We start from the raw sequence: 16,113 nt of genomic DNA, 5'->3' as shown, positions 1-16,113 counted from the left end.
TCCCCCTTTGGTATGATCACTGAATATAGAGTATACATTTATGATTGCCACTTTCTTCATACTTTCCTTAATAATTACTTATTATTGCTACATTCATGCTGAATTACATCATTATTCTATTTTATTTACATTGCCTACTGTCTGCTAGTATAAGTGTATTTGTAATCTTTCAGGGTTCAATAAAGTATTGTATCTGTCCATCTTTCTATCTATAAAAACTATTTGTTTGATTATTGAAAAAGTCAGTTGGTGTCAACAATTCTCATACAAGAATTTTGTTTATTTTTGCTCAATCAAAAACATATTTCTCAAAAAGCCCCAGCCTGATGCAGAGGGTGCCTGTATGCCCACTGAACTGCCTGTATGCCCACTGAACTTCAGTGAACCTTTGGTAGAAATAAAATGTTATGTAGTGAACTGACAATGCAGAGTGATACACAAAGCAAAATGACCCAGTGCTCTACTAAATATCAGCATTCTTACAACAACACTTGTCCAGTCAATTTAAGTCAAGTCAAGTCAAGTCAAGTTTATTTGTATAGCGCTTTTCACAACAGACATTGTCTCAAAGCAGCTTTACAGAAAACAACAGTTAAGGTGAATGGTGTGCGTTTGTCCCTGATGAGCAAGCCGTGGCGACAGTGGCAAGGAAAAACTCCCTTAGATGATATGAGGAAGAAACCTTAAGAGGAACCAGACTCAAAGGGGAACCCATCCTCATATGGGTGACATCAAGAGTTTGATCATAAATCTTTCAACAATACAGAACAATTTGTGATCATCATAGATCCAGCATCAGCTTCTCCATGCCAGGGCCTTTAAACACTCGGCATCTACTTCTCCATGATCATCCATAGGTCCATAATCTTCACGAGGTGGGACGTGACTGGAGCTGGCCAAACCTCAGGATGCCTCGGGATGGGGAGAGAAAGAAAAGCAGTGGAGAGGAATTAGCGTAGCTGCTGTTCATGATAATAACAGCACAAGTTGATAATGTGCATGTGATTATATAGTCTGGAGCACAAGGTTGTGATGTGATGTGTGTTATGTGTAGGCTTTGCTAAAAAGATATGTTTTTAATCTACACTTAAACTGGGAGAGTGTATCTGAACCCCGAACACTGTCAGGAAGACTATTCCAGAGTTTAGGAGCTAAATGTGAAAATGCTCTACCACCTTTAGTGGACTTTGCTATTCTAGGAACTACTAGAAGCCCAGAGTTTTGAGATCTCAGGGAGCGTGAAGGATTGTAGCGTGTTAAAAGACTGAAGAGATACATGGGAGCCAAACCATTTAGTGCTTTATAAGTGAGTAGCAGTAGTTTGTAGTCTATTCGAAACTTAATAGGAAGCCAATGTAGGGACGATAAGATTGGGGTTATATGATCGTATTTTCTTGCCCTAGTAAGAACTCTTGCTGCCGCATTCTGAACTAACTGAAGCTTGTTTATTAATGATGCAGGACATCCACCAAGTAATGCATTACAGTAGTCTATTCTAGAGGTCATAAACGCATGGACGAGCTTCTCTGCATCAGATATAGATAACATATTTCTTAGCTTAGAAATATTTCTAAGGTGAAAGAAGGCTGTTTTTGTAACTTGATTGATGTGATTTTTAAAAGATAAGTTGCTGTCTAAAATAACTCCCAGATCTTTTACTGTTGAACTAGTAGTTACAGAGCAACCGTCTAAATGCAGGCTGGAGCTTCTGTGTACTATTTTTTGGGCCGATGAGCAAAATCTAAGTTTTATCAGAATTTAATAGCAGAAAGTTATGGGTCATCCAATCTCTTATTTCTTCAACACACTCAGTTATGCGAGCTAATTGAGCTGTATCGCCTGGTTTGGATGAAATATATAGCTGGGTATCATCAGCATAACAATGGAAGCTAATTCCATGCCTTCTAATAATATTTCCTAACGGAAGCATGTATATTGTGAAAAGCAGGGGTCCTAGAACTGACCCTTGTGGCACGCCATAATTTACTAGCATTATCCTGGATAGCTCTCCATTTAAATCTACAAAATGGTAACGATTGGACAGGTAGGATTTAAACCAGCTTAATGCCTGTCCCTGAATACCGATGTAATTCTGTAAGCGATCGAGGAGAAGATCATGATCTATAGTGTCGAACGCAGCACTAAGATCTAGTAAAACTAATAGGGAGATGTAGCCTTGGTCTGAAGCTAAAAACAGGTCATTGGTGATTTTAACTAGAACAGTTTCTGTGCTATGATGGGGCTTAAAACCTGACTGAAACTCTTCAAAAATATTGTTCTCCTGCAAGTGGTTACATAACTGGGCAGCGACAATCTTTTCTAAGATCTTAGACATAAATGGGAGATTTGAAATTGGTCTGTAATTCGATAGCGTGTTTGGATCCAGATTAGGTTTTTTAATGAGGGGCTTAATAACTGCTAACTTGAGGGATTTAGGGACATGACCTAACGATAGTGAGGAGTTAATAATATTGAGAAGAGGCTCTAATAATATTGAGAAGAAGCTCACCAGCTGTATATAACACTTCCTTCAGTAGTTTAGTGGGAATTGGATCTAACTGACATGTTGTTGATTTAGCTTTCATAATAGCATCATACAGCTCTTCCTGTCCTATACATGTAAAACAGTGTAGTTGTGGGGTTGTAGGTACCAATGTGTCGGGAGATGCTGTCAGAGGTTGAACTGCCACAATTGTTTTTCTAATGTTATCTATTTTTTCAGTGAAGAAATTCATAAAGTCTTCACTACTAAACTGTGATGGAACACATTTTTCAGATCCGTGATTTGTTGTTAATTTAGCGACTGTACTGAAAAGGAACCTGGGATTGTTTTTGTTGTTTTCTATGAGTTTGCTCAGGTGTTCAGCTCTAGCAGCTTTTAGCGCTTGTCTGTAGCTAAGCATACTGTCTTTATACGCAGTTCTAAATACCTCCAATTTAGTTTTCCTCCATTTTCTCTCCAGATTACGTGTTGTTCTCTTTAGGGCATGCGTATGACTATTATACCAAGGTGCAGGTGCTTGTTCTCGAACCTTTTTTAACCGGATGGGGGCAACAGTGTCTAAAGTGCTAGTGAGGATAAAGTCTATGTTGTTCGCCATCTCATCAAGATGATCAGCAGTTATGGGTTTAATGTGAAACTGAGATAAATCAGGCAGGTTATTTATGAATCTGTCCTTAGTGGTTGGAACAATAGTCCTACCACTAAGTTAATCTGCTCTACCGGTAGTGTGTACAGTAGGAGATAATGGTCTGTGATGTCATCACTCTGGGGTAAAATATCTATATCAGTGACGTCTGCTCCGTGGGATATTATTAGGTCTAGTGTGTGGGTAAACGGTGGGTTGGTCTGGTGACGTTTTGTTTAACCCCAAAAGAGTTTAGTAAATCGACAAATGATAGTCCTAAAGCATCGTTTACATCATCTACATGAATATTAAAATCTACAAGCAGCACTTTATCAAAACTGATCAAGAGATCGGATAGAAAACAAGCAAACTCGAAGAAAATCAGCGTAGGGCCCTGGGGGTCTTTACACGGTGACCAGAGCGAGTTTTCTATGTATGTCTGAAAGTACAATTTTAAGAACGAGCACTTCAAATGATTTAAAACTGAATCCTAATCTCTGACTAACATTAAGAGAAGCACTATAAATGGTTCCTACGAACGAGTCCTCACCTGTGCTCGAATGCAGACAAACAACCGGCATAGTGCTTATAATCACGAACAGATTTATTATACAGAGATGTGAGTGAGAGAAAATAAATATAAACAACACTAGTGATAGTCGAGTTAACTAACTACAGGCACAAGTCGGGAAGACAAAAACAATTAAGGATTATTAAAAGAGGAAAAACGGATAGATAGATAGCAAAGTTTGTTTGAAAAACGCCGAGAGAGATACAAACACGTAACTCGCGGCAAACAAGTCAAACACAGGAAGCTACGTCACAGGAAGTGAGGTCAATTTAATGAACTAATGCGGTGAGATTGTTTTACGATTAACTTGAATGATTTTCAAAATGTTTCGAAAGGTTTATGTCAATATGTCCATCTGGGGTAATTACCTGGAATGGATGTCTAACTATCTCTAGGAGTTCCCAGAGATGTTGAGTGCTTGTTGGCTGCTTTTTCTTTACTCTCCAATCCGACTCATCTCAAAATCTCTGCACATGCATCAGGCTAAGTTGGGTCATAACCGTCCCAGTGGCCATGTTTCTTAGTAACAACTAGGTAGATAACTATAATAGGTGATATATATATATTTTTTTTACCTCAAACAGCGTTTTACTGTGTCTGTGTTGATTAAAGTTAATATGACGATGTACATTATAACGTTAAATGTTTTGAAGTTTTAATTATTTTTATATCTGATTCTGTACACAGATATGTTGATTTGGCATCACTGTAATCAGGGCAGGAAGTCTAAGCTGTGCTGACATTTCATATCAAAGTAGACTCAGTCCCCCATTTGTCTTTAACAGTTTCTTTAAATGTCCTTTATTTTAAATAACTGTTGTTAGCACTATTTGTGAAAGCACAATCTGTACATCTATTTTTTTTTCAGTCTATACTAATAACTAAAAAACTTTATAAATATATTCTATATAGTCATATGTAATATATATATGTTGTGGAAATTGATCGAACAGAAGTGAATTACAGCCGACTTTTAGGAAAATCTGAGCCTCTCCAATATGGTGGACGCGGGCACGGGTTTTTTTAATTTTTTTTTTAACGACATCTCGCGAGAGTTGTCTGATCAATGGTGGGAAAATGCTTTTGATCACGTGATCAAAACTAAACTCTTAACTTCCGGGAATGACACTACTTTTGACTGGCTTGAGGGTAAATTCGATTCATTATTGAAGTTACGTTAATATCGGTGTTATATGTTGCCTTAGCTGGAATAACCACTGTATTTGTTTTAATCACACGTGTCAGTATGTTTAACTCTCATATTGCCATGTGGTGGAAATTCACGTCACTCCAGTTAGCTAGGTGAATGCTAACCCTGAGTTCAAATAGATTCCTGTAGAGCACTATATATTATACCATCATCTGCCTAAAGATTCTCCATTAAGTACAGGGGTCACCATCCTTTTTGAAACAGAGCTACTTCTTGACCCACTGGTAAGTGGCGCGATGGTAAGCTATTTTTAGAAAAGGCCCACGGGCGATTCATGTGGTCCTTGCGGGCAACATGTTGGTGACCCCCGAGCTAGTAGATGACATCAAGAATCACATCACACACGATCAATCCTAAACCCAGTAAAGTTTAAGTGTTCTGAATCATGTAAAGTGTTCTGACTGACACGCTGGGGCAAGTACAATCTCCTGATCAGCGCACACCAGATAGTGAAACTCTTACAATTGGTCCTTTGAGCTAGATAGTAAACCTTCCTAACAGTGCTGAATTATAAAAAATGTGCAAAATGAAATAAATATGAATATATTCTTAAATATTGATGAAAATAAGACATGCATTCAAACTGAATCCAAATAAATAAAAACAGTTGCATTCAAAATTAATAAAAAAAAAGACCCGGAAACACTATTGGTATGAATTTTGCTGATAGTTCCATCAACTATCGTGTCGATTATCAATGAATTGATTGGCCTCTAATTAGTTCAGTATTAAAGAGCTGCTGACACAATCATTGCAAATGAAATTCTTCATCTCTTTTGTTCTCAAAAATGATTACAAAGTTAGTCTTTTGCATCAAGTTCTGTCACAGGAAGATTTCATGGCCAAAAGTTGATCTGCAATGTGATACCCTATTTTGTAACATTTTAAATGTAACATTTATTCTCAAAGCTATTTTATTTACATTTTTATTTAACTAAGTACTGTTTAATGGTCTAATTGACACTGAGAGTTAGACAGACCACATGACCTGGAAGGAAGGCAAATTTAGTTTTATGGCATTTTATGCATACATTTAAAAAAAATTGTTTTTATTAAAGTTCATACCTTTTTATAAAATGTATATTATAATTAAATGAATTTATAGCATAAAATAATATTTTGCATTAATCAATTGTTTGTTACTCTTTTGTTTGTAGCTCACCCCCTGTAAGGATAAACAAGAGAAAAAAGAACATGGAGGAATTCTCTATTGGGACAGTGGAGACAGTGATTTTAGGTTCCAGCATTGCTTTCTCAGGCCTCTTCTATTATTTATACAGAAAGAAACGCAAAGCTGTGGACAAACTCAATGTGAGAACCATCTTCAGAACTGATCTTAAAAAGCACATTTAGCATCTTTTATTGTAGTAGTATAGTTATTATCAGATATTTTTTATAGCATTGTAGGAATCAGGTTCTAGAGTGTTTTGAAATATGTGAATTTGTGGTTCCAGAATGCTCCTCACATTGCTATAAATGAAGAGCTGGTGGATCTTTTGAATGCCACACCTGGGAAGTGTCTGCAGTATGTGGTTATTAAAGGTAAGCTGGAAAACTGGAATTATACTGAGAATTATACTGTTGAGTGACTAAGCTTTTCGTAAGTGTAGTACTAATTCAATTGGCCATTTACAAACACATCCTACACCATTGCTCTGTCCCTCTCTCTCTGCAGGCACAGTCCAACCCTTAGAGGAGCCCCTGTGCAGTCAGTTTAAGGAAGGAACCTTTGGTGTTATTCAGAAACTGCTCCTCCGAGAACATAAACTTGTGTGGAACGGTTTGGCACGTACCTGGTGAGATATTGCTGATTTTGCATTTAGTAATTCTTTCCTTATGTTGGTTAAGTTACAAAATATATTCATATTCCCTGCCTACCTGAGGTTTCTGTAGTATATTGGAAATTCTGTAAAATTGAGTTTAATCCTGAAGGGTAAAACGTTTACAAACACTAAATCTATGCCACTATGTGGCCACTATGTGGCAGACTAGGGCTTTCCAGACTGTTTCATATTATATTCAGAGACAGTCATGGATATTAATCTACATTTATAGCAACATGATCAATGCAGCAGCTTATACTAAACGTAAAAATCTGTATTTAAAACTTTATTATATATATATATATATATATATATATATATATATATATATATATATATATATATATATATATATATATATATATATATATATACACACACACACACACACACACACACACACACACAAACACACACACTGGCAATCAAAATTAGAGAACAATTTATAAACAATTAAACAATTCTGAAATGTTTTCTTCACTGCTCAACAGTTGAAGGAGTTTTTGTCCTGTCTATACCATGCTACCAGAACACCTTTTCCACAAAATAACTAAGGCATTTAAAAAGTCATTATTTTGCAGAAAACACACTGATCAAAATTAGAGAACAGCAATGACTGTAGCATGGAAAAAGATTACAACAAAATTTTCTGAAGGTTACCACAGTCAGCAATTAGTAGGAAGTGTACAGGCCTCTGCTCTGAATGACTTCAGCACATCTGCGGCCACAGGACAGCACTAGTCTCTCACACTGCTCTGGTGTGATTTTGGTCCACTCTTCTTCCAGTCTCCTCCACAGTTCATTGACTGTAGTGGGTTTCTTGGCCATAACTTTGTCGCCAAGGATTTTCCAGAGGTTCTCTATTGGGTTGAGATCAGGACTCTGGGCAGGCCATGTCATTATTTCAATGTTTTCAGTTTCAAGAACCTGTTTACCCGTTTTGCTGTGTGACATGGAGCGTTGTCCTGCATGAACACTGCGGGCTGATTGGGTGATGAACGCAGGGAAGGAACCATATGTTGTTGAAGAAGGTTCTGAATAAAATTTGCATTCACTCTGCCATGTAACTGTATAAGAGGCCCAAATCCTGCTGCAGAAAACATGCCTCAAACCATGACACTTCCTCCTCCACTTTTCACTGACTTCTTTACACACTTTGGGTTCAGTCTTTCTCCAGTTTGTCGCCGAACATAATCTTTCCCATCGGACCCAAATAATTTAAACTTGCTTTTATCACTGAAGTGAACTTTGGACCAGTTCTCCTCTGTCCACACAACATGCGCCTCAGCAAAACCTAGTCTAGCCTTTTGATTCTTTCTGCTAATGAGAGGTTTGGTCACTGCAGAGTGGGCTTTCAGTCCAAATGCTCTTAAACGTAGAGACACTGTATGATGAGACAGATCCTTTTCAGCGCTGAACTGGTGAGCAATTCCAGCTGCAGTGTGGAAACGATTGCCCATTGAGATCCTCCGCAGTATCCTGTCCTCTCTTGTATTTGTCTTCCGTGGACGACCAGCCTTCTTGGCAGACTTGAATGAGATTGTGATGTTGTAAAGATTCAATATTCTTGAAATCACAGATTTGGAATGACCAACTTGTCTTGCTATGGCTGATAGGGTCATCCCTTTGGCCTTCATCTGGACAACCTGCTGCCGGAGGCTTTCAGTCAATTTAGAACGGACCACCATCTTGCAGAGTCAGTGACACTGGAAGTTAGGCTGCCAGTTAAATAGGGGTTGACAGATAATCAAGGAATTTAGCACCAGGTGCCAGATTAACACCAATAACTGGGAGGTATCTGAAAGTGTTCTCTAATTTTGATCAGTGTGCTTTCTGCAAAATAATCTTTTTTTTTTAAAATGCCTTAGTTATTTTGTGAAAAGGTGTTCTGGTAGCATGGTATAGACAGGACAAAAACTCCTTCAACTGTTGAGCAGTGAAGATGACATTATTTCAGAGTTGTTCAATTGTTTATAAATTGCCAGTGCATATATACTGTATAATGTGTGTGTATGTGTATATGTATATGTGTGTGTGTGTATATATATATATATATATATAATTCTACATGTAAAATTAAATGTTATGTAAATGTATAATAGTTCACCTGAAAGAAAATGTATGAAAAGAGTGACAACTATGAATAACCTAATAAATTGTGATTTTAATTGCAAAATATGTATATAATGCATAAACCTTTTTAAAAGGGCTGCAACTAACAAATTAATCAGATTGTTGCCATTTATATTAATCAAAAAGAAAAAAATTATAATTAGATTCTTTGCTTATTATAACTATAAAACCCTTATTCATGATATATCTGTATAAAAGTGTACTTAAAAAAATGCAAAAACCACAGATTGAGTTTACTATCTTTAATTTAGGCATTTTAAAGCCTATAGTGGCTGCTTGTTGAGGAGTGCATGGGGGATTTCTCCTTTGAACAATTCACTCATGCTGGGTTATTTCTTTATGTAAAAAAAAACAGCATTTGAGTATGCAAGGTAAAGCAAAGTGTGTAAATCAACATTTGTTTTGTATTTAATGATAATTGCAGATGGCACGTTGACAACCATGCTTAAAAATATCTATATAAAATATAATACCTTATTTTGACAATTTTTTAAAAAGAAAATAGACATTTTGTTTTGTTATGAAGACATAAGCATTTACAATATATAATTAATTACATATTGTTTAATAATTAAATTGTATATGTATAAATTAAATATACAAATATTGAAAACAACCATTTAAACGTACAGTAAAGCCACAGTAAATCATGTTTGGAAAATGGTAAGTTACTGTTGTAGTAGACAAATGCTATAAAAGAGAATGAAACGAAGAAACGCAGCAACAGGTCTGATTTAAAAAAAAAAAAAAAAAGAAAAAATATGCATTGGTGTACAAGTGCATAATAATTTGCTGAAAACCACAACAGTGACTAAAAATGTAATAATTTACTGCTGCTGTTTTTTGCTGCTTTTTAAATTTAGTGTTTGTTCGCTGTGTTATAACTGAATCATCAGTACATCGCGAGCGAGGTAATTGCGCAACCTGATGCTTGTGAGTCACAACAGAACAGATCCAGTGCAATTGTCCCGAAGTTACAATCAGTTTACACAACAGCACTTCATTAAACTACACCATTTTCACATGATGAGGATTAAACAGTTGTTACTTACTGTGCTGATGTTTCGCCATCCGTGACAACACTGTGTTTTCTTTTCACATGCTCGTGCATCACTGTGCTACTTCCATACAACACAAGCTCCGCTTTGCATAACTTGCAGGTTACAGTGTTCTTTGTTGCGTTTATTATAAAATGCTCCCATGCCTTGGATGACTTGGCGCGCACACTTTTTACTGCTGCCGGTTGACCCTGTACTCTCCGCCATTTCACTTTACGGCCATTTTGATAACGGCATTCGTTGACAAAAATTTCATTATTGATTATTATCGATTTTATTAATTAGTTGTTCCAGCCCTAGTTCTAAATGTCTTAACATAATATAACACTAACCCTAGCATAATATGATTGGTTTCTATTAATGTCAGTGGCTGTGTTTGACACATTTTGTATCAGACGGTTCTTGCCCCATGTCTCTATCGCCTCAGGGGTCCTTGACCTAAAAAACTTTGAAGACACCTGCTCTAAACCATAGACACTCATTAGTTTGCTGACACAGACAGAAGCACAAAACCTTTTTGATGTACTGTTTTTAATCACTGTATAAAATCAGGTTGATGGAAACCTCTGTAAATCCTCCTTGTTTTGCTAACTTACAGACATAGACACACACAACAAAAAACTTTCCATAATTTGAAACAAGATAGTGGCACAAATGGATGCAGCACCCCTTTCTCTCAGACATTGTTTAATTGTGCACTGTAGAGTGCTTTCTGTTCACATTCATGTTCGCATAGTTTGCCGTCATCTTTGTCCCACGTAAGATACAGTCGCAATTTCCTTTTGAGGAAAGCATGAGTCCCACCTCCCATCATGTGCTCCCTCTACTGGGGCACGACTAAGATCATCCTCACCAGCTGCATCACTGTTTGGTACAGAGATTGCTCTGCATCCTGTCGAAATACTCAACAACGCATAGTGAGTGCAGCCAGCAAGATCATCTTTGTCTCTCTGCCCTCCCTTATGGACATCTTCCACACCCACCTCACTAGCAGAGCCATCAGCATCACTGCTGATATCTCGCACCCATTAAACCTCCACTTCAGCCTATTGCATAATAACAAAATTAGCTGTTTACATTTACTCAGACGTATATTCATTCAGATGTTTACAAGATATATTCACTCGGTTTATATATATCTATATATGACAAGTCTACTGCTGTTACCTTCATACATAATCTGTTTCTATATTGCACTGACTGTTGATATTTGTATACAAAATCTTTACATTGCAATGACAATATAAACACTTGATGAAAGAGAAGAGAAACGGTATTTTAATTCCACTGTATGTCTGCATATATGGTGGCATTGACAAATAAAACCTTGAAAACACACACGCCTCATTTCCATTTATTGTATAGACACTTACAGTGCTTCTCTCTCCTGCAGGGTGGACCGCGAGCGTGTGCTGCATGAGCGTGTGAGCAGCGTGCCCTTTTCTCTGGTGGGAAATGATGGAGCATGGGTGCAGGTACTTCGTCCACTCGAGGCGTCTGGCCCTGAGATGGAAACGGTGCATGAGAAGTTCCACCAGGCAAACTACGGCTTTAGTGACCTGCTCAGCCAGTATTTGAGTGGCGAGAAAAGAAAGGGCCAGCTGGAGACGGAGGAAATGCTGAGAGTGGGTGTGTCCATCACTGCTGCTGGGGAGCTCATCCTTGATTCAGACCGCCTGCTAAAACTCCGCCCCCCGACTGACGGTTCGAACTACTTCCTGACCAGGGCTGACTTTGAGTCACTGAAGCTTGACCAAGAGGGCCAGGCATCGTGCTGGTGGGCCCTGGCGGGTGTGTTTGCTCTAGCGGGTGTTGCTGTAGTTCTGTGGGCAGGATTTCGGTGTTATAGGCGGATCCAGATGAAATGGGAGAGAGAGAGGATAAAGAGGGAGTTTGATCGACCTGAGGAGGGTGTGGAGGACCGCGATAATGCGTGTGTAATCTGTTTGAGTAACCCGAGAGGGTGTGTGTTTCTGGATTGTGGACATGTGTGTTGTTGCTACAGCTGCTATGAAGCACTCCCTCAGCCAACATGTCCAGTGTGCAGGCAGGGGATCATTAGAGTTGTGCCCCTCTATCAGTCCTGAACACAAAAGTGCAAGAGATAGTGGATTATGACACTACAGAAGTCTGTGATGCTGTGAGTCCAAAGGGATAAGATGTCCAGTACGTTATCCTCTACCAGGCTTCAGAAAATAGAAGCTGAAGAAATGAATGGAAGGTGGAGTAAAACAAAACCCCACAAATGAACACAGAGAGAAATGATAGACAACTGGCTATCTTACCCTTATACTGTATTTGTTAATCTTTCTCTGTCTCCATCATTGAAAAGTTTGTTTGTTTGATAGTTGCCTATATAAAAAATGTAAGAAATGTGAAGGGTTAAAATGTGTATGCTTGTCATGGAGTTACAACAAATCCTCTCAAAATGTAAGACCTTTAGAATATAGGTATTCTGTACAACTTTCCTGATCCGTTTTGACTGGCAAGATATAGGAAAAAATGTTTCATTTTCTCCTATAAGTATGATGAAATGTCCACCCTATGTGCCACTGTCCAGAGGATTTCCCATTGAGGAATCGTTGTAGACCACCAACCAGCATATCCAGTAACAATAACATAATATTTGTCCAATCTTTGATTTTAGTATCTCAACATCTGTCAGTGAATCTTCATTCTGTATTTCTCTGGTGGAGTCCACTGGGATAGGTTGCAGATTTTTTTATGTATGTTCCTTGTTGTACTTGTTTTTCATCCTCCTTTAAATGTACTTCTATTCCGATGTAGCTGAAACTGTTGTTCTTCGCTTCTAACTTGAAAGGCAGCTTTTAATTGAAGAATGAAAATGATGGAGAATGCATCTGTACCACTCGAAATCCCCATCACCTTGCAGGAATCATCCAGCCAGTAAAATCCTGCTGGATCTTCCTTTGACACTGTAGCTCACAGTTGTTGCATGGTGTATTTCACCCTGTTATACTAGAACAAAGAAGCATCTGTTAGGCCATAAACACATTTTAGAAACTCTAAGGCACATGTCTTTAGCAAGGTCTTAAATGTTTATTTCTTCAAAGCCTCTTAGAACTACTCTACAACTCCAGCAGTTGTTTCTTTAAGTGTGCACACACCTCATGGAGATGCACTTCTGATCTTCATCTTTCACTTCTTTGAAGACATTTCTCTTCCAGGTGCTGAGTTCTGTATTCTTTGCAGGCATGAAGATATCATCATGTACTTTCAATCTCCTCCAGTTATGTTTGTGGGTCATCCACCTTTATTAGTCTGGACTGATGCACTCTAACATAGGTTCCACCATGCCTAACAAATACAAATACACTATCTTGGCCTATGACCACACATGGTTCTTTGTGGTGCACTGAAGTGGTTGATAACATTCAAATTCTATATTCCCAGCTCAAGCCCATGTTAGTCCACAGCCACAGTCTCATAATAGGCTGATGCCATAGGCAAACCCACTACAGGCATATTTGGCTGTATGTTCTTTAGAATTGTATTGCTTTCATCATCATGATTACCTGAGCAGGCGAGTAATTTATTTTCAGTTTATCAGCTAAAGCATGTAAGGTTTCAAAAGGACTGTCTCCTTTTCTTTTGTTGTCATGTTTTCTGGCATAAAGAATTTTATTTTCATTTTGTCTGAATATTTGTCAGTTGTAAATGTGACATTTAAAATCTTTATTCTTCCTTAATTTTCTCTCAAAAAGGGAAGAAAGAGAATCACTTAAATGTTGTGGCCTTGTTATGATGAGACGTCTTTAATTTAGGAATCCACCTGTGCATAGATTAGAGCATTTCCCTTTTTTTATAAACCCTTTTTTTTTTTTTTGTAAACTTGAAACTAGCCATTTTTTTGCTTGATGTGTTAAAAAAAAAAAAATCAATGAATTATGCCTCAATAATATAAAAATCATATATGTATGCTGAATCCTGTGCAACCAAACTTGATCTGTACCTCCTGAAAGCACGGGAACATTTATTTTAGGGCCTAAATTTGTTCTCGATTTTGTGAGTCTCCTCAGTTGGTGTTTAAACCATTTAAACCGTATTTTTCGGACTATAAGCCGTTACTTTTTTCCCACGTTTTGAACTCTGCGGCTTAAACAACAAAGCGGCTTATTTATGAATTTTTCTTGGCTTTTTCCCGGATTCACAAACTTCAAGCCAAAAAACGGAACCCCATAACAGACCAATAAAATTTCAGAACGGAAACGAAAAGCGCTGGAACGCACGACGATGCCAAAAAATAAACTCCCGAGAGAAATAGTTGTGAAAGGAAGGAGGAAGACAGTGAACAATGACTTTCTTGGTAGGCTACTGTTTAGATACAAGCCGTTGTAGCGCGTTGAGTCTGGGTCAAGGGAGAGCTCGCTAACTCCAGTAGCAACAGAAATCATATAAGCATAGACAGGTTTCCAAAACTCATGCTTTTTTATTATTCTTGGCAACAGCGTTACGGGTTAGTCAAAGAAACTTAGACATGAGCATCAGAAAATAATAAGGACATATTCCTCGGTCTCCACACACGCAGTAATAGCGAAAAAATGCGGCGCCAGGCTATTCCCAAAATACCGCTATGCTCCTAAAGGAAGCGCAACATATTTCACCTGTTACACCGTGTAACAGACACTGTCTTTTGTTAAAGCCTGTGTAAAGTTCATTAGTTTTAATGGAGGCTTATTTATGTTTAAAATAAAAATCTTTGTCAAATTCAGTTGGTGTGGCTTATATATGGGTGCGCTTTATAGCATTACAGTAGTTTAAAATGTTATTTTTTTTTTTTTTTTTAAGTATAGTTTTTTGCTTCAATTTAAATCATATCCATTACTGGGTTAAAAAAAAGAAAGGAAGAAAAATAATGCAAGTCGGCAAAGATAAAAAAGGAGAAAGCAAGACGGGGAAGTCAGGTACTGACTGTTTTGTTATGATTCTGAAATTAGGCCGTGTGAAGCTGTTTTAATGAGCATAAAATATAAATTTTAAAGTTTATCCACTGGAAGTTAAAACAAAATTATTTTCCACACAATCGAGCAATAATTATGGAACAGCATTGAGCTTCCAAATAGACGGAAAATCACCAAGTGGCAATAAAAGAAGTGATGTATAAAGGTTTGGAAAGCCTTGCAAAGCTTTCTCTACTGAATCAATTAAAATTTACCCTGAAAGTGTATGAAATGAATGTTGTAGTAGTAATAATAATTAGATAGTTGTAATAATGACGTGTTCGAGTCCGTTCATTTTAATGAATTGGAGAAACTCGTTAATAAAACCAGCCTAAATGATTTACGAATAGAACTGATTTGGTTCTCAAATTCAAATCACTGATTCAATAATCCCGTCGCTGTTTAAGATAATGTCGGCATTTCTTTCTGGAGTGCAACTTATTCTTCACTCTTATCTTATTGTTATTCTAATTATAATAATTCAGACAGTGTTTCAGTTGTTTGTGTGTGAGAGACCATACAATGGTGTCAACTGCTTTACTATATATAGTATGCATACTTTAAATTAATTTAATAAACTTGTCAAATGTATTTATTTGTCTCTTCCTGAATACACAATAATTGTTATGCTTATTGTTCTTCTTTCGGCTGCTCCCATTAGGGGTCATCAAAGCGGATCATTCGTCTCTATACTACTCTGTCCTCTACATCTGCCTCTTTCAAACCAACTTACCTGCATGTTTTCCTTCACCACATCCATAAACCTCCTCCTTGGCCTTCCTCTTTTCCTCCTTTCTGGTGGTTCCATCCTCAGCATTCTCCTATGAATATACCCCACGCCCCTTCTCTGCACATGTCCAAACCCTCTCAATCTCGCCTCCCTTACCTTGTCTCCAAATCGTCCTACATGCACAGTCACTCTAATAAACTAATTTTTAATCCTGTCCATCTTCATCACTCCCAACGAAAACCTCAACATCTTCAGCTCCACCCCCTGTCTTTTATTCAATGCCACTTTGTCAAAAAGTGTATATACTATACAATATCGCAGGTCTCCACACAGTCCTATAAACTTTCCTTTTTACTCCTGCAGATACCCTCCTTTCACAAATCTCTCCACTCACTCCACCCTGCCTGCGCTCTTTTCTTCACTTCTCTAACACACTCTCAATTACTTTACACTGTTGACCCTATGTACCTAAACTCCTCCACATTCTCCACCTCTTCTC

General features: G+C 37.7%; 1 protein-coding gene across 3 annotated transcripts; it reads left to right on the top strand.

Annotated features, from left to right (window-relative positions):
- The first annotated feature begins 4,756 nt into the window (after positions 1 to 4,756).
- mul2 (mitochondrial E3 ubiquitin protein ligase 2) lies at positions 4,757 to 12,373 on the top strand. 3 transcript variants are annotated; one of them, XM_083526036.1, is made up of 5 exons: positions 4,757 to 4,848; positions 6,067 to 6,220; positions 6,364 to 6,451; positions 6,585 to 6,705; positions 11,317 to 12,235. In XM_083526036.1, exons 2-5 carry the CDS (start codon positions 6,104 to 6,106, stop codon positions 12,008 to 12,010), a joined length of 1,020 nt encoding a protein of 339 aa, XP_083382162.1. In that variant the 5' UTR covers positions 4,757 to 4,848; positions 6,067 to 6,103; the 3' UTR covers positions 12,011 to 12,235. The 3 variants fall into 3 exon arrangements, with proteins under 3 accessions (XP_083382162.1, XP_083382161.1, XP_083382163.1); XM_083526035.1 differs by having other exon boundaries at positions 4,785 to 5,133; XM_083526037.1 differs by having other exon boundaries at positions 4,787 to 4,848; positions 6,082 to 6,220; positions 11,317 to 12,373.
- Positions 12,374 to 16,113: the final 3,740 nt, after the last annotated feature.

Source organism: Silurus aristotelis (assembly GCF_946808225.1).
Source record: "Silurus aristotelis genome assembly, chromosome: 22".
NCBI lineage: Eukaryota > Metazoa > Chordata > Actinopteri > Siluriformes > Siluridae > Silurus > Silurus aristotelis.
The sequence above is the reverse complement of the archived record's forward strand: the minus strand, read 5'-3'. Positions and strand labels throughout refer to the sequence as shown.